The sequence below is a fragment of the Panthera leo genome, chromosome C2 (assembly GCF_018350215.1).
Source record: "Panthera leo isolate Ple1 chromosome C2, P.leo_Ple1_pat1.1, whole genome shotgun sequence".
Taxonomy (NCBI): Eukaryota; Metazoa; Chordata; class Mammalia; order Carnivora; family Felidae; genus Panthera; species Panthera leo.
In genome coordinates this window covers 10,541,129-10,560,345 of record NC_056687.1, presented here as the reverse complement: position 1 = coordinate 10,560,345, position 19,217 = coordinate 10,541,129, and the positions used below count along the sequence as shown (strand labels likewise).

The window sequence follows — 19,217 nt, the reverse complement described above, 5'->3', positions numbered from 1 at the left end:
GCAAATACGCATTTTGCAATTTATAAGGTGCTGGAAAAGAAAATTAAAAATATGAATTAGATACCAAAACAAGAGGAGCTGCATTCCCCCACCCCTCCCCGCCCCAAACCAAAAATTCCATTCTTTGGAATAGACAACTTGGTTAAAAAGTGAAGTCAAGGGTATAAAATCTTTCTTTTATTCACAGCATCGCTAAATCAGAAGCATTCACAGTTTCCCTCTGGGAATCTTCCTGTTTGCCTTACGACGCGTCCGCGTGGTGGCGGAGCGGACACCCTCGCGGGGGGGGGGGGTGCGGGAGGGGGGAGGTCGGGTCGGGTTCGGAAAAGGGGAGCCGGACCCACACGACGGCGCTCCGCACGTTTCCGGGGGGCGGGGGGCGGCGCGGAGCGGGGCGAGATCCCAGGGCGCGGGGCGCGCTCCCCGCCCAGGCGGGCCGGCCGTCTGCGGCCAAGGCCGGGCCAGGGCGCCCCTCCCGCCGGCCGCCGCGGGGGCCTCAGTAGGGCCGCCACACGGCCTCCTCGAGGCGCGCGGCGGGCGCCATGTTGGTGGGCGAGTTGCTGTGGCTGCCCTCGGCCTCCACCACGTCGCTCTGGTTCGGGAGGCTGGGGTTGAGCAGCGCCGAGCCCGTGGACGCGTTGGTGCAGGGCGGCAGGATGCGCGGCGGCGAGCGCTCGCCGCCCACCATGGAGAACTGGTAGGAGCCGGCCGAGGCGCCGTAGTACAGGTGGTAGGAGGGCGAGCTGGCCTGGAAGGGGCCGCCCTGCGCCTGCGACGAGCCGGGGTAGGGCGGCGGCAGGTACGTGTGGTAGCGCGTGGCCGAGCTCATGGCCGACATGCCGATGCCGATGCCCGACGTGACGGGCGTCGGGGAGTAGGTGAAGGCGCCGGGGTAGTGCATGCGAGGGTCTGAGATGGAGGGCAGCGCGGGGAACTGGCGCGGGTCGCCGAAGGCCGTCAGGTCGGGCGCCGCTGCGGGGTGGGGGGGGGGGGAGAAGAGAAGCGTCAGGCGCTGGTGGGGGAGGCCACGCCCCTCCCGCCCACGGCCCCGCCCACGTGATTACCCAGAATGCTGCTGTCCCCGGAGCCCGGGGCCTACCCAGCATGCTAGTGGGCAGGGAGGTGGGTGGGCGGCCGTATAGGACGACGCGTAACGTGAGTTCGTGTGCGATACCACGTTATTGTAAACGACGTAAGGTAACCTCCAATACGGTAGATACAATACGTATGATTGGATATCGGTGTAGCGGGGTTGACAAGCCCGCCTTCCAGCTGCTACCGATTTTCGCGTGGCTCACAAGCTAAGAATGAGTTACTTCTCTATGTGGTTGAAAGAAGTGAAAAGAAGAGTATTTCCTGACGTGAAGGTCCCGTGAAATTCAAATTTCAGTGGCCACACTGACCATTTCGCTGGAAGGAGCTTGGCTCATTCTTTGATGTATTATCGGGGCTGCTGTGGAGCCACGGCCGCAGAGTTGAGTGGTCGGGACACGGACCGATCGTGGGACCCAGGAAGCATACAATACCTACTATCTGGCCCTTTACATTAAAAAGTTGGCAGAAAGCATAAAATACCTACTGTGTACCCCTTTACATTAAAGAGTTGACCAGCCCTCTATCATCAGTATATTAATATGCCAATATTAATATAAGTGTAATCTGTGATATGAACATAATAATAACAAGATGTAACTTATAAAATTATGCAATGCTAATGTAATGGATGCATGAGCAGATGAATATTAATAGAATATATCCTACATAATATGACACTGTGTTATATTAATATATAATAACATAATACATTATACATAATATTTAGGTTGAATCATAGGAAACTGCTGTTTCTGTAGGCCTCAAACAATTAAAAATTGGCAATTTCTTATGATTTGCTCTAATGCGTGCCATACTAATGACTTGAGAATGAGTGGCAGTGAATATCACCACCGCTCTCTCCCCTCCGTCTATCTTTAGACTTGTTCCACATTGGTAGAAAAATACAGCCTCAGTTTCACCCGGTTCGCTTCGTTGGTTCTGTGCTTCACTGCTCTGTTAACACAAGTGGCCGCAGGGCCTTGATGTATATACTCCATTTTTGCACACGTTGAAGTTTTACCAGGAATGGCAAAGCTTTGTCTATAAAACTCATTTTGTTAGGGTCATGCATTTATGGTTTCAGAAACCGGCTTTGACCTTCCCTGCATCCTTCTGCATTTTTCTCAACCACAGGCTGCCCTTGGGAACTACTAGGGGGTCTGGATGCCAGGAAGTGCTCCCTGTGTCCTGTAGATCGGTTTCTCAACAGTAGCACTATTGACATGTGGGGCCAGATAGTTATTTGTTGGGGCGGTGGGGGGCTGTCCTGTGCATTGTAGGATGTTTGGCAGCGTCCTTGGCCTCTGCCCACCAAATGTCAGTGGTGCCCCCACACCCCGCATGGCGACAACTAACAATGTCTGTAGACCCTGCCAAATGTTCTGGGGGTAGGGTGAGGGGGGCAAAGCCACCATCTCCCCCGCCCCCACTGAGAACCACCCCTGTAGATGCAGAATGGTGTCCTGGGGTAATTTCTGTTCTTCAGAAAGTGACATCAGCAAATCCAAAAGAATGAAACGTTTTAAAATTTGTTAAGTTCTGAAACCAACGTATAAAATAACTCCAAGCTCAGGATGGCATGTAGCCTGTGTCCTTTTGTGTTCAGGCCCATAGAGCAACTTAACGGAGCCAAGAGTTTGCTCTGAAAGGAAAGCTACCAGGGTGGATTAATCTGTTTTTGGAAGGCATCCGGGGTTGATCAACTTCCTCATATTTCAAGCCTATTATTCCAGCAGGGAGAGCTAGTGTGCTCCTCTCTCTGCCTGTCTCTCTCTCCCTCTCCCCCCCCCTTCCCCTTCTCCCTTCTCCCTTCTCCTCCTTCCCTCTCTCGAATGAACTCCTCTGTAAATTTGGGGTGAATGTGATGAGGAGGTCTATACTCCTCATCAGAAAGGTAATCAAAGTTTATAGAAACAACCGAAGTCTGCAGCCCATCTCTCTGCTAATGAGGAAACCAGGAGTCTGCCTTTCAAACAAACACTGCTGTTAATCTTTTCAAAGCGAGTCAGACATGTGGGCAGGGAAAACGCTGTGAACTGACAGTGGTTCTAGAGCTGCCCTTCCGTGGCCACGCTCTCGCTCGTCCTGAAGCCAGGCCGCGCCTCATTCCACAGCGTTCGTCCCTGCCCGCTTTCTGGGGCCGTCTGTGAGCAAGCTCTGTGTCACTTGTTTTTGCTCACACGGAGAGCTGTGACAGGAAGCTTGACTCCATTTTTCCAGTGAGATTGCTATAGTCGAGGGAGAAGCATTAGGCAAATGCAATCAATTTGTTGGCATCTGATGCAAGAACTCTGGACACAGGCTAATGACTCTGCCCATTATGCCTCTTGCTCTGTTTGCCCCGAGACACAAAGGTGAATCCACTGGAAAAATGAATGAAAGGTCACCCTGTTTCATGGCGATGTCTGGACATGTTCTGCCAGTGTGTTCCAGCTACTACGTGGTAACCTGGTGATGGTACCAAGTTACCGTAATCCCGAGTGAGTCCGCGGCTGGTCACGGATGTAAGTAATGGAATGATGTTACGGTCTCAGCTGTCAGGGGAAAATAGCTCTTTCATTTGTGGGCAGGATATCTGAAAGATCTTCAACACGGCCCGTGATTCTTCTTCCAATGCCACTCCACCAGAGGCCATCTGTTTGGTCAAGCCATCTTTCCTCATGCATTTTGATAGAAAAAGAGCTGCGGCCCTCTAGATACGTTCCGATTCAAATGGTCTATTCAAATACTCGTTGCCATTTTTATGTCCAGTCTGACATTTCCTACCAAGCCCCACCGCCACGCACCGTTCACCCCACCTGGCTGTAGCTCATGTGTCCCTTCGGCTGGCCCGGTGCCCCCTTATTCAACAGCGTGTGGGGGTGGCGACCCCTAATATTCACAGGGAGCTCTTAAGGAGTAGGAAATCTAGGGATTAGGAGGTTCAGGTATTTTCGTTGGAAATGTTTCCCCACCGATGGGGCTAAATATTTGCCGTGACAGCTCAAGTGTTCGTTCTGCAGCTTGACATGGATGAAAGCTGTCCCACTCGGGCCCCTCCCACTGCCCCCAAAGGATTAAACAGCCTGAGCAGATAATGGCTGCCTTAAAAGGATCTTTTGCATGACTCAGATTAATGCATGCTGTCTGTCGCCCAGGTTGGCAGCTAAACATTAATTTTTTTTTTTTTTTAAGAAAAAAAAAAATAAAGGAAAACCTCCAGATGACATCTCTTTTCAGACAAGGTGTGGAGACTGTCTGCAAAGGAAAGGGGGGGAGACCAGAGGGCAAGGCCCCTTCGCAGAAGGAAGTCCAGGTGGGGCTGGGGGCGGGGAGAGGGGCAGATCTCAGAGCTCTGGGGCGGGATTAAAAGCAAAAGCAGTCAGAGCAGTGTCAGGTTCTCAAAGCTGGCAGAGCGGCAGCCACTTTTCTTTTATGTGTCCCAACCCCCTACCGCCCCCAGGCATATGACAACACGTTGCAGGCCTGTGCTCCAGGCTTGAATTCTCAGAGGGAGATCTGCCAAGTTGAAGAGCAGCGTCCCATGCCCTTCTCTGCCACCGGGGGGAAAGCTCATCTGGAATCCTCTCCGGCCCTCCCTCCAAGACAGTCTTGGGCGCTGACATGGGACGCGGGTTTTGCGTACTTCACACCCTCATGCCTTAAGACGTCCTTCCTTACTCCTTGGGTAACTGAAGTCCTGGTTATTCAGAAGTGTAACAGCGACACGGGACTTGGGGGGGCACGTTACTCATGCCTTAAAAAAAAAAAAAAAGCCACCCTCCCATCTGAACCCTGCTCAGTTGGAGCAGCTGTCTCCTAGGGCTCTAGAAGGTGCGGATCTTGGGTGCTGACCAAGTCAAAAGTCTTATGTAATAAACTCCAAGGGACCCACAGCAGGCACATTTCCAAGGAAAACAGTAATCGTTTCAGATGCAGAGAGCCGAGCAGCGCCACTGAGAAGAATCAATAAAAGTTGACAAGGGCCTTTGGAATCAAACCAGTCCTGAGGGAACAGAACTTCTAAAACAACAAGCTGAGCGGACGTCATAATTCCTAGGCTACTTCCTCAACTCCTCAGCCCCCAGCAGGTGCCCTGAAAATACTGGCATGAAGAGTCGAAAATAATGTGGGAGGTGGGCACCCAGGTTGGAGCTCCCATTTCACTACAGTGCCCGAGGATACCCGAAGGCGGTGGCTCTCAGCTAAGGGGGCAGTTTGGGACCTCCGGCTATTTGGCAACGTCTGGAGACATCCTTGGTTGTCCTGATGGGGGGTGGGGGGTGGGGGACGGCTGTATCTAGAGGCCAGAGATGCTGCTAAAGACCCTACAGTGCACGGGACAGCCCTCCACGACCAAGAATTCTCTGGCCCCAGTTGTCAGTGGTGCTGCAGTGGAGAAGCTCTGGGAAGAAGCCAAAGCGTGTGGTGAAATCTCGAGTACTCACGACTGTCGGGAAAACACAGTGCGTTTTCCCAGACAGTTTAAAATGGCGGACAAGAGGCCTTGGCCCCTTTGCCTGCCCCCTGATCTACTCTAATCGGGTCTCAAGGGCTGAAAAGCCAAAACCACCGCCCGCTTCCCAACACACGTGAAGTGCGCTTGCGGGCTTCACGAGGCTGAAGTTCTCGGACCTGTTTTCACAGTCTGGCCCAGCTCCAATTCCAAAGCTCCAAACAGGGAGTTTCTTCCTTTGCTTTTAACAAAGGAATTTTTCTCTCACTCCGATTTCCCTGCCCACGAGCAAAGGTGAGTGCCAAGCCCAAAGGTCTCATAGGTTACATGACTAATATTTAATGAGCTCGTATTAACAACAATTATGCTAACCACGACACCCAAGCTTTCCATTCTGCTCCTCTAATCTGGTACGAACATCCCTTCATTCGAAATATCCCACGTGGGGGCGCCTGGGTGGCTCAGTCGGTTCAGCCTTCGGCTCAGGTCATGATCTTGTGGTCTGTGAGTTCGAGCCCCTGCATCAGGCTCTATGCTGACAGCTTGGAGCCCGGAGCTTGGAGCCTGCTTCGGCTTCTGTGTCTCCCTCTCTCTGTCCCTCCCCTGCTCACGCTCTCTCTCTCTCTCTCTGGCTCTCAAAAATGAATACATGTTCAAAAAAAAAAAAGAAATCTCTCACGTGGGGTATAGCACAGGTACCCCAGTGTTGTTCACATGGCCTCTGAAAGCTGGCCACCACCAGATGGACAGTTCCATCAGCGTTCTAGAAGCTGATTACTTTGACCTTGTGTATTATTAACCCTTCAGCTGCTGCCTTTGTCTGCCAAATGGAGCAAGCCCAAAATGCCCACAGAATCCGCTTCTGCCTTCGCATTCATAATCCCCGTCTCAAGGTGTCAGGGAAAATCCGTGCACGGGTATAGGACTTAGACAACCTTGTCTTTAAAGCACATTTTACCCGCCCCCTCCCAAATGACTGCCAGCCCCTTCAGGCATCTCCAGTCTCTCGAACCTTCCACTCTAGCTCGACTTCAAAGAGTGTGTTCGAGCAGCTTACTTGAGAGTCGACTGGAAATCTCTGCGGAGAGGGTTGTCATGCCGCTGGCCCGTCCAGGCGAGATGGGTGTTGCTGGGTGTACGGAAGGCGAGGCGATTGATCCCAGGTACTGGTAGGACTGGTCATAGGACCACGGTGGGGATGGCTGGATCTGCCTTGTGTCTGCAGAGGATTGGAGAGGTCAGTCATACGTCAGGTGGGGTGGGATTGAAGAAAAGAAACCTTTTAATAAAAAGCTAGTCACCTTTGTTTGTCATGCGTCCTGTGGCCTGTTGACCGGTTTGTATTAAGTCCAAGTATTTGCTTTTGTTCGAGAATCTCCCCCCTCCTCCCAAAGTTACTGAATTATTGTTTGTGTGAAATATAGTTTATTCTCGAAGATTTCCCCCGGATGTCTGTTCCTTCCAAAGGTTTCGCCTGATCACGCTCATAACGACGGGAGAGGTTGAAGATGCTTTCCAGGTAGGTGTTCCCACCCACCTGTTGAACTACCACATGTACTGGCCGCCCAGCTTTACCGCGAGTTACAATTCTCATCCTCTGAAACATTTTATCAACTCAGGTGATCACCTACCCATCTGTAGTCAGTAAGCAAAAAAGAACATAGAGCTTTGATTTTTTTTTTTTTTTTTTTGGACCTTTGGCAAAAATACTCCAAGGGCTTTTAAATGTCCTCCGTTTACGCGAATTCTCTCCCAAGGATGACAGAAAAGAGGGTCTGGCTGGGAAGCTGGTGATGGGGCCTGGGGACTAGTTCACAAGCCCAGCAGTAGTGAGCTAGCCCTACCAACCCAGACCAACAGGTACCAACCCAGACCGACAGCTGTCCTGCATGTTTTCAAGACCTCCAGTTTGCCGTGTTTAAAGGGCAGAATGTTGAGCAAATATTTTATAGATGGCCAATAAATGAGGCCTGGGATAGAGAAGAGACAAAACTCTGACTTCAGAAGATTTAGGTAAAAAAGACTTTGTAAATTTGACTCCAGCATTCACAGGAGTCTTAGTTTCAAAAGCATCACACTGTTTGCAGATGAAATGGAGGGGAAAAAAAGGAACAAACCCTCTATTCTTAGGCAACACGTGTAAGCAAATTTAAATGGAACGCTGGCCCGCCAGAGATAGCTTTCCATTTTTTTTTTTTAGGGCTAAACATTGATTTTCTCTTTGTGTCCCACCTTCTCTGTGGACCACACCAGTCCCCAGGGTCCTCATAGCCTGGGCTGCATGAAGCCGGGAGTCAATCTAGAAAGAGCAGTGTTCCTCAGGAAAATACCAGTCGCAAGCTGTGTATGTGCCAAGACATAAAGAAGTGAGTTATTCCTACTCGTTATAAAACGTCCAGTTCTACTTCCAACGGGGAATTTGCATTTCCAACAGTTTAAGTTTGCTGTTTTTGTTGATCTGTTGGAAGCCGTCAAAGCAGGGGTTTGGAGACCCAGGTCTCCTCCCCCACCTTCCTGCCTGCCGCTTCCCCTTTCCCTCACGTGGATCCATTTCTTTCTTTCCTGTAAAATAGCTCAATTTGGGGGGCACCCGGGTGACTCAGTCGGTTGAGCGTTCTAGCTCTTGATTTCAGCTCAGGTCATGATCCCCGGGTTGTGGGTTCGAGCCCCGCTTTGGGCTCCGTGCTGAGCACGGAGTCTGTTTGGGATTCTCTCTCTCCCTCCCTCTGCCCCTCTCCCCCGCTCGCGTGCACGTGCACTCTCTCTCTCTCTCTCTCCAAAAAATAATAAAATAACTCAATTCTTTAAGTTTGAAAACTCTGGGGAAATATTTTAACTTAGAATCTCTGAAATCTAATATTAAAGAAGGGCCCTCATGTCATTCTGAATTTGGGGGAAGTTGAGCAGAGGGCAAGGAGTAAGAGAGCTGGTCCATTCTAAACTCGGTGGAAATGAATGTTCAACTACAGCCAAAGATCCTACAATCTTACAGACAACAGTGTTTCCAATAATTGTAAGCAAATAGCAACAGCACATTGTTCTGTATCCCCCTGTTACTGCAAGCGTTTCCTTCCAAGTGAAGAATAAAGTGTAGACTCAGATATTTTTGTAAGGCATGCATATGTCTTAGATATACACATTTGCTGCGGGAATATATAGTACTCAAATATTTTAATCATTTAAGAAACAAAAGAGGTTTTATAATTGTCATAAAGCCCTCCGGGGTGTGAATTGCGGTTCAGTAATTCATGCCTTGCTGTGTAGACAGCCCAGCTTCCCCTAACCCCGTGTCTAAAACCACAGTAAGCATAAAGTATTAGGCCATGATTCATGCTCTGTCATGTTTTACTGTAGTGAAAAAGTTGTGCTAGGCTTTTCTAAACTCATAATTAAACCGTGCAAACGTTGCATAATGTTTCACAGCCTTTTAAAAATATGCTTTGGTAAAATGATCTTTATGATTAAAGTCCAAGTTCTCTGATTGTTTTTTTTTTTTTTTCTAACCCAGGGTTTTAGATTCAACATTCTTACTCCACACACAACGTAGCTTTCCAATGTGGAGGAGGGATAACACTAAAAACCCAAAGGACCCCCGTCCGATCACTTTCCATTCATATGACCATAGTGAATTGGGTTTGGGTTCATTGCCAGCGATGGGCCAGAAGGTGGTGATGGCGAGCTGCTCGTGCCAGGTTTTTGGGTGTTTTCTAATTCTACAGGTATTATTAATAAACATCCAAAAGCAAAAAGCAGAACAGAACACTAGGGCCAATGACATGGTATATGCTGAGTTTACCGCTCAGTTACCATTCTTGCTCTGATGGGGCCGACGTGAACACAAGAAAGCAGGCAGAGAAATGGCAGTGCGGTGGGCCAGCCCTGGAAGACAGGATATGATCTCCAAGCCCCTTCCAACAGTAACAGCGCAGGATTCTAATTCAAACAGGTCCTACACAGTGTTTCTCTGCTTCACTTGTATGCTAATCAGACTTAGGAAGGAATCAGGTGGAAGCGTGGGGTGAAGAATGGTGCTCTTAATAATAAGGGCAGCCATTCTGGGACGAGGAAGTAGGCCGGGAGAAGACGGAAGTGATCCAGAAAAGACCACAGGCCGAGGAAGAGAACCACGGTCAGTCATTCTCCAGAAAGTAGGGCGACTTGTTCTTGAAGGGAGGGCCTCCGATAAGTCACGCCATCGAAAAGGACAGAAGTTTTGTTTTGTTTTGAAATTTTAGCGTGTGCCCCGCATGTGTTAACTTAGCTAGTAGTAGCCTGATGAGTAAGACCAAGGTGGCCCCTGCCCCACTGGAACTTCTAGGCTGGTATCAGTGAAGATCCTGAGAGCAGATGATGCTTGGGAAGGTTTCTTGCTATTGCATGAATCGTCACGTCGAGAGTTTTTTTTCGTGTTTTCATTCACACTGATTGGTTCGTCCATTCATTCATCCATTTCATAGGCTAATGAAATTATTCACATCCTCATTCGTTCATGTTGCCCATGAGGATTTTCGCTTTGCTAGGGTCACTGTTTGGGGGACTCAGTAGTGAGTGGACTGTAGTCCTCGCCTTTAGGGAACGGCAGCTAGTGAGGGACCTGTGTCCAGGCGAACTGGTGGATGGTCTGTCTAATCTGGGCTTGCACACAGCTGTTCCCAGGTCAGAGCTACCCTGATGGTGTTCATTATACACTTCTGTTCCGCCTCAGAGGAACAGGCTAGGGAAAGTGTCTAATTGAAGTCCTAGAATAGATTTCAGCCCGAATTCTGCCTGTACCCTGGGCAGGTCATTTCTTTTCCCTGCTACGTAGTTTTCCCACTTAAAAAGTCGTGGCGAAGGGTAAGTGAGGTAAGCTCTATATAAAGCAAGTAACCCAGTTTGGGGCCATATGAAATGTCCAATTAGTCTGAGTAAGTTTTATGATTATATTATGAAAAAGGAAAATAGGGGCGCCTGGGTGGCTCAGTCGGTTAAGCCTCCAACTTCGGCTGAGGTCATGTGAGTTCGAGCCCCATGTTGGGTTCTGTGCTCCCCTCTCTCTCTGCCCCTCCTCTACTCATGCTCTCTCAATAATAAATAAACATTAAAAAAAAAAAAAAGGGAGGGGCGGCTGGGTGGCTCAGTCGGTCAAGCCTGTGACTCTTGGTTTGGGCTCAGGTCATGATATTGTGGTTCATGAGATCGAGCCCCATGTCAGGCTCTGCACTGGCAGCAAGGAGCTTGCTTGGGATTCTTTCTCTTCTCTCTCTGCCCCTCCCCTGCTTGAGCTCTCACTCTCTGTCCCCACCTTCTCAAAGAGAAACATTTAAAAAATAAAAAAAAATTTGAAAAAGGGGAAGTGAATCCATGCTAAGGGATTCATCTGATACATAATGGTAAGGCCATGCGCACCTGCTCTAGAGCGAGGCTCAGGTAATACCGTGCTGTTCACTGATAACAGGGCTTGCCAGCTGGTCTCCAGCACCAGAGAGGAACTGGGCTTGGACGATTAAGTGGTAAAGGGCAAGAAAACCGGATATTTGAGGTAAGGATAGCGGAGGCAAGGATCCACTCTTAATCAGTTCATGTTGCCACTAAGAAAACTACTGGAGGGGCACCTGGGTGGCTCAGTCCGTTAAGCGTCCAACTCTCGGTTTTGGCTCGGGTCATGATTTGACAGTTCGTAGGTTCGAGCCCCGCATCAGGCTCTGCACTCTCAGATCCCTGCACTCCCAATCCCTGCTTGGGATTCTCTCTCTCTCTCTCTCTCTCTCTCCCTCTGTCTCTCCGCCCCTCCCCTGCTCGCACGCGCTCGCTCTCTCTCTGTTTCAAAACAAATAAATACACTTAAAAAAAAAAAAAAACTACTGGATTAGGAAATTTAAATTTGAGCCTTTCTCTCTCCTATGTTTTTCAGGGTACATAATGTTTTGATGCAGCTGCTTGCTCTACTGAGGCCATCTTGTGATGGGTTATTTTCAGCTTTTTGAGCATCATCCCTTCCGTTTGGAATGAGGCCAGAGAAGAGGGATGTTGGGGATCGGACGGGGCAGAAGCAAGAGCTCAGAGAGCTCCGAGGCATACGCCACTCAGTAAGAAAGCAGAGCGCTGTTGCCTTTTGGTGCAGTGACATCAAGAAGTCGCCAGAGTGAGAAGTGACCCTATCAAATAATTGCTGTCAAGGTGTTCTGCTTCCTGCTGCACCTCTGAAACGTAAAGAGCGTTGGGGGCCACCGGTCCCATCCCTACAAGAAAAAAAGCTGAACAGACCGATAATCCATGACTTTTCTTAGTCTATTAGAGAATTGAGACTATAGGGCAAACCGCCAGCCTGAGGTCCTGAGGGGCACGCGACTGTAGAAATTCGCACTGAGGGTCTGCGTGCCAGGAACAGAAGCTGCTGGGGCCACAAACTGGTAGGAACATTTACATGGTAATTTTGATAAATTGTTGGAGACTGAGTATAGGCACCTGTGAGAATAAGAAACCTCTGGGGGCTGTAGTCTTATGTGTGTTTGCACGTGTGTGCATGTGCGTGCGTGGGGGGGCAGGGACATTCTCATGAAGTTGGCCTCACAAACTCTTCCAGGTTTTCATGGGATCCAGTATAATAACAGTGGGTCACAGCTTAAAGACACCATTTATGGAAGCGTTCTTAGGGAAGTCCAAAGACAAAAAGGGAGACAAGGACATTGGAGGAATATGAATCCTCTGGCATCGACAGCTTCAGTAAACATTATACGCAGCCCAACTACTAGCTAGATGCACATAAAATCTCACACTGAAGACCTGTTTACCTCCATTCCCATGACCCTGATACATCAGGCCCAGCTTTCAGATTAGACATAACAGGGCATATGCCAAAAGGTAAGAGAAGCAGTCTGAAGAGATACAGTTGGCATCAGAACCAGACTCAGATATGACATAGAACTTGGGAATTCCCAGACGGGGGATTTAATTATGATTAATATGTTAAGGGCTCTACTGGAAAAAGGAGACCGCATACAAGAACAGGTGGGTGATGTCCTACGGAAATGGAAACTCTCAGATACAGAAGGAAATTCTGGAAATTAAAAACATTGTAACAGAGGTGGGAAATGCCTTTGACAGGTTCATCAATAGACTGGACATGGCTGAGGAAAGAATCAACAAGCTTTAAAATATGTTAGAAACTTCCCAACCTAAAAGGTGTAAAGAGAGAAAAGAAAGAAAAACCAATGCAAACAAACAGAGAAAACCCAAACAGAACATCCATGAACTCTGGGACAATTTCAGAAGGTCTGACATATGGAGAGTGGAAATACCAGAAGGAAAACAAAGAGAAAACAGTGGAAGAAATAATTGAATTATTAATGGCCAATAATTTTTTTCTTTTTTTTAAATTTAATGTTTATTTTTCAGAGAGAGAGAGAGAGACAGAGCTGGGGGAGTGGGGGAGGGGCACAGAGAGAGGGAGACACAGGATCCGAAGCAGGTTCCAGGCTCCAAGCTGTCAGCACAGAGCCTGACAATGGGGCTCGAACCAACGAACCACAGGATCGTGACCTGAGCCGAAATCAGACACTTAACTGATTGAGTCACCCAGGTGCCCCATAATGGCCAATAATTTTTCAAAATTAATGACGGACATCAAACCATAGATCTGAGAAGCTCAGAGAACACCAAGGAAGAGAAATACCAAACAATCTACAGAAACACCTTACTTAGAGAGCAAGAAGGATAAGAATTACTTCCAAGTTCTCTTCGGAAGCCATACAAGCGAAAAGAGGGTGTAGCAAATATTTAAAAAGTGTGAAGAAAAAACCCCCAGAAAACCACCAGCCTAGAATTCTATACTCCACAAAATTATACCTCGACAGCGAAGGAGAAATAGACATTTTCTGACATGCAAAAACTGAGGTAACTTATCCAGCACAACAGCCATGCAAGAAATGTTACAAGAAGCTCTTAGAGGAAAAGGAAAGTGTAGGTCAGAAACTTAAATTGACACAGAGCAAGGAAGAGCTTCAGGGAAAGGATAAATGAAGGTAAAATAAAGTCTTACTTTTCCTGTTCTTAGTTGATCCAAAAGATAACTGTCTGAAATGACATTAGTGATATTAGATGTTAGAGGGAATACATATTGGATGGTCACAGCAGATGGACAAAGGATATGAGTTGCAGTAATGACAGAGTGGAAGGAATGCTGTAGTGTTATTTAATGGTGACTTCGATTCATTATACATGTGGTTTGCAAACTCTAGGGCAAACACTAAAAACGGTAAAAAAAAAATTTTTTTTAAGTTTATTTATTTTTGAGAAAGAGACAGCATGAGTGGGGTGAGGGGCAGAGAGAGGGAGAGAGAGAGAATCCTAAGTAGGCTCCGTGCTCTCAGCACAGAGCCCGATGCGGGGCTTGAACTCACAAAATCATGAGATCGTGACCTGAGCCAAAACCGAGAGTCGGACGCTTAACTGACTGAGCCACCCAGACGCCCCTAAAAACACTTTTTTTAAAAGGTGCAATTGATAGGCTAAGAGAGGATATAAAATGGAGTCATAGAAAGTGCTCCGTTAAGACCAGAGAAGGCAGAAAAAGAGGCGAAAAAGAGAACAGGTAAATAAATATAAAACAGGTATAAGCCTGGTACGTATGAATCCAACCAAATCAATAATCACTTTAAATATGCGTGTTCTAAACGCACCCGGTTAAAAGACAGGAACTGTCAGAGTGAATTAATAACAAGGCCCAACTATACGTTGTCGACAAGGAACCTACTTGAAATGTAAAGACTCGGGTTAAAAGTAAAGAGATGCACAGACGCCATGCTGACACTAGGCCAAAGAAAGGCAGGGTAGCTCTAATAATTTTACGCAAAACTGGCTTCAGGAGAAGGAAAAATTTCAGGGATAAAGAGGGGAAGTACGTGACGATGAATGAGTCCGATCTCTAAGAAGATGTAACCATCCTTAATGTGTGTGCACCTAACAACAGAGTGTCAAAAACCATAAGGCAAAAAGTGACTTTGAACTACAAGAGACAATAGAAAAATACTCTTCTAGCAACGGATCCATCAAGCAGGCAGAAAATTAAGGCACGTTTGACCCGAACAGTACCACCAACAAGCTTCATGCAGTGAACATTTATAGAAGATGCCATTTAACAACAGCAAAAGACACTTTCTTCTCAACCTCACAGGGAACATTCACCCAGAAAGACCACATTCTGGGCCGTAAAACACCCTTAACAGATTTACAAGAGCAGAAATCATGCACAGTGTATTCTCAGACCACATGGATTTAAAGCTAAAACGACAACGTCGACAACGGAAAGTTAGCTGCAAGAAGTATTTGGAGCTTCGACAACACACCTCTAAATAACCCACGGGGTAACGACGAAAGTCTCCAGAGAAATTAAAATGCACTTTGAATTAGATGAAAATCCAGCTGATCACAATTTGTGGGATGCAGCGAAAGCAGCGCTCCGAGGGAAATTTATAGCATCGAACGCATATATTAGAAAAGAAGAAAGATCCAGAATCGATGATCTGAGCTTCCACCTTAGGAAAGTAGAGGAAAAAGAGCACACTAAAGCGATAGCAAGCAGAAGGAAAGAAATAACAAAAATGAGGGCGGAAATCGATGAAATCGAAAGTGGCAAAGAAAATCAACAAAACCAAAGGCTGTTCTTTGAAAAGGTTAAGACGGCCCACTTTGTCCTCGGTCCTCAGACCCCCGCCAGGCCACCCAGGAGAGCCTGGCCAGAGACCCCTCTTGGTTCTGCTCTGACCAGCCACCTCTGGGGTCTTTAACGCCCACCCTCCAAACCCGGATTCCCAGCAGCGCCCCTGAGGCCAGGGTGTCTTTTCTCAGCCCAGGGCCAGGAGGTCGCCAGCTCTGGCGGCTGGTATAGTTAGAGGGCCCTTCCTTCGGCCATCCAGCTGATATCTTTAAAAGTTGCGACCTTTTGGTAACCTTTTAGAGCCATTTAAAAACAGAGACCAGACAGTTATGTATGTCATGGGGCCCCAGCATCTATTTTTAAAAGGGCCAAACCTGCTTGGTGAACATACAAACCCTTGGGGCTGTCCTGGTTTTTTTCCCTAGAGGACTTTTTTTTCTTTTCTTTCTTTCTCTTTTTTTTTTTTTTTTTTTTTTTTTTTTGCCTTCTTTCTGTTTGGAAGACGGCAAGGTGGTTCCCAGGGTGCTCTTCAGATTCACCTCAGTCATGGGGAGCTGGTGTAATGCCCTCTTGGATGCCTCCAAACGCACAACAGGATATGACTCAGGGCTCAGAGATGTGAGTCAGTTTCCAGGGTGATGTGTCAGGGCGGGCCCGGTGGTGGCTTGCGTTTCCTTGTCTGGGACCCTTGGGAAGGAAGATCGGGGCTCCCCTGCAAACAAAAGGCTGCCCCCCCCACCCCCCAGACACCCCGCACCTCCCTTCAGAACCCTGTGCTACCGGGGTTCGTGGCCCCTGGCGTTGGGTGGTTCTCTGTCCTGAAAGAGGCATTTCCCCGAAGTCCCACTGTCTTCCAGCTGTGTCCTCCCGTCTACGAGGCCTGCAGTCAACGCCACACAGCCCAAGAGGGCGGGCGGGCGGTCACCTAGAAGTGCGCCCAGGTAGCTGACCCCGGAGTGGCGACTTGTTGCTATCAGCGAAACCCCAAGATGATGTGAGTCAGCTCCCACCAGCTCTGGATCCTGGAAAAAGCGAGGTTGTGAAATAGCTCTGGTATTTGCCAACCGTTGTCTCTGCCGGCTACAGACATCTTGGTTAGTCATGTACAGCTAAGATGCCTTCAGTGTTCCAGCAATTACTCTGGAGGGAGGCATCCAGCACCAAGCCTGGGCAGAGACCTGCCCGGGGATGCTGCGTTTTAAAGGCCTTCAGGGTTTTGAGGGGTCCCGTCCGGATCGGGGGGTGGGGGGGAAGGGAGGAGGGTGCGGCAGAAGGGAAGGAGGGAGCCGGAGCCCCGTGGCCACGTCTCCACCGTTCACAGCCTCCGGGACCCATGTTCCGAGCCCCGCCAGGGGAACGGTGGGGAGGCTCCGGGGCTCTGCGGTCAAGGCCACCGGGGCCGGGGCGCTGGGAATCCAGGAGGCCGGCTCTTTGCAGCAGAGCCACCCCCAGCCCCTCTCCTTCCAAACCTCCGTTTCCTCATCTCTAAACTTGGGGGCAGCCGGCCTCACCTGCCTCACAGGTGTGAGCGTTAATTAATGTTTGTGGAGCCGCTTTGAGAGGCACAGATGAAAGGCGTTCTATAAACGCAAAGTGCCGGTCCTCATTAGAGTTGCCAGACGCTTCCCAGGGGAAACAGCTCAGCCCTCGCCACGAGGCCTCTCCTCTCAACGTCTGGAGAAAGGCTCTGGACTCCGGCACGGTTGTCTCCGAGGAAGGGTTTGGGGCGGGGGGGCGAGTCACCGGCTCCTAGAAAAGACGGCCGTGTGGATGCACACCTGCTCTTCCCCGCCCACACTGTGTCCCCGAGGCAGAGAGAGAAAGAGAGAGAGAGAGTAGCCTTCGGTTCACACGAGGTTGGAGCCGGGGGGGAGGGGGGATCACGGTTTCGAGGGGACAGAAGGCACCTTCTAGTCCTCCTCTGTCCTCCCCCGCAGACGGATTACGTCCCCGTACTGTGTTAAGCAAACGTCCCCTGCAGACACCTCTCCCGGAAGGATTCTCTGCATCTCGGCCCCTGAACACACTTGCCAGGTCCGAACCGATTCTGCAGGTGGGCTGGGTGAACTTCTGTAAGGCCAGCCCATCTGCCGTGTTCAGATGAGTCCACGGCCGCCCTGTTATTTTCCCTCCATTCTTCCATTTCCCTCTCCTCCAACAAAAATCTCAAAACACGGAGGCTAAGGATGGCTTTCAGTTCCCATCCACTCACTCTCTAGCCCCTTTGCCCTCCTTGTGGCTCCTGGAAAAGGAAGAGCCAGAAATTCCGCGTCAGCAGCTGGGAGATCTCAGGCAGCCTCTAGCTTGCGCTCGAGCCCCGGACATAGAACGAGGACCCTCACTCACAGGGGTCAAATGACAGACACCTCGAAGTGGGAGGCTACAAGCGGGAGAGACACAGCATCACCTGGCAGAGCCCAGAGCTAAAGAAACGGACCCTTTTGAGGGAACATTCCACGGGGCTGGCGCATGCTCTAAAGAGGACCGTACAGGTTTGAGCTTCGTTGGTCCACGGCACAGGGCGGGAGGCTGTCGAAGCCAAGCCACGATCCAGACTGTCGATGGGAGGCCAGGTGCCGATGAGGGGGAGCCCATAGGACTTGCCAGAGGGACATCAGTGGTCTGACCAAGCAGATTCAGGAAGAGCCGACCCTTGAGCAGATCCTATTAAGTGAGGTGGCCAAGCTTCGCTAGGGTCCTTGTGATGCCTCAGGGTGGTGGCAGGCAAGGAAGAAGAAAAGGAGTGATGCTAGGTCTGGGGCCGCGGGGGCTGCAGGGCCACCGGCCCCTCCCCCGTGAGTTGTCAGTATTGGAGAGCACGCTCTGGAGCCCAGCTCAGAACGAGATGTGGCACTCAACGGCTAGCGGTCCTGTCATTCTGCAGCCTGGCTTCCTCGGAGACCACTCCATCCAGCTCTGCAGCCCCCGGCCCTCCGTTGTCAGCATGCCGCCCTCCAGCCGACAGCTGGCCTCCGACACATCTCTGGTGGGGGACACAGAGGCAGCACGGGGCAGAGATACCTGGAGGCCGCCCTCGCCGCCAGCCCGGTGGTGGCTTTCCCGCGGTGCGTGCTCCCGGCTGCAACCCTAGATTTCACCTCAGCGCTCGTGTGGTTTTGTAGAACGTTACGACTGTTGGGCAGATTTTAGAGGGGCTGAAGCCGTTCAGGCAGCCTCTGTGTCTTCTCCCATGTAGCACAGGCCCTGCTGCGTCCTTACTGGAATTTTAGGCCGGACACTTCTGGTTTTAAGCAGCAAACTCTGAAGCATGGCATTCTAATAAAATCAGGAGTCCTAGGGGCGCCTGGGTGGCTCAGTTGGTCGGCTCAGGTCATGATCTCGCGGTTTGTGAGTTCGAGCCCCACGTCGGGCTCTGTGCTGACAGCTCGGAGCCTGGAGCCTGCTTCGGATTCTGTGTCTCCCTCTCTCTGACCCTCCCCCGTTCATGCTCTGTCTCTCTCTGTCTCAAAAATAAATAAACGTTAAAGTCAGGAGTCCTATAGATGGGGAAGCAAGAACGCGACACAATATGATCTAGAGAGTGCTGGCAGGGGGCGGAATGGAGGCTTGATGAGCCTTCCGTCTGTGTGGCCCCCAAACGTTTCCAGGATTTGGGACCCGCGGCCTGGGGCTGTCCCTCAGGGAGTCGAGAGGGCCTGAGGAAGAGCATAGCAAGGGTGTCTGGGAGCCTGAGAGATTCGGGCTGAGCCCGGACTCACCCTTCACTCACCGTGTGCTCGGGCAAGGGACTTAATCCCTTGGAGACTCAGTTTCCCCAGCCATGAGGTGCAAAGTGCCCTCGAGCCCCCTCCCCGGGGAAGACGCGGTTTCACGGTGAGCCCGTGCGAGGCTCCAGCAGGCTGCACGCGGCAGGTTACTGAGAGGAAACAGAAGCCCTTTCTCCTGCCGAGCACCAGCCGCCTTCACGGGGAGCACCGCGCCACCTCCCGCCACCCCGCCCTGCCGGCCGCAGCACCGAAATCCAAAAGCCGAGCTTGGCCAAGGGAAGGCGCATTGTGCTTTCACCTCCCGAGGCGGGACTCCCGTTGA

The 19,217-nt window shown here is 50.1% G+C and overlaps 1 protein-coding gene across 5 annotated transcripts in view; it reads right to left on the bottom strand.

Annotated features, from left to right (window-relative positions):
* Positions 1 to 483: 483 nt before the first annotated feature.
* Positions 484 to 19,217, bottom strand: part of RUNX1 (RUNX family transcription factor 1) — a 251,876-nt gene continuing 233,142 nt past the window's right edge. For all 5 annotated transcript variants that reach the window (XM_042903602.1, XM_042903604.1, XM_042903601.1 and 2 more), the window contains 2 exons: positions 6,588 to 6,749; positions 484 to 972 (listed from right to left, as the gene is read on the bottom strand). In XM_042903602.1, coding sequence (XP_042759536.1) covers positions 497 to 972; positions 6,588 to 6,749 — 638 coding nt within the window. In that variant the 3' untranslated portion in view covers positions 484 to 496. The remainder of the gene's footprint in view (positions 973 to 6,587; positions 6,750 to 19,217) is intronic.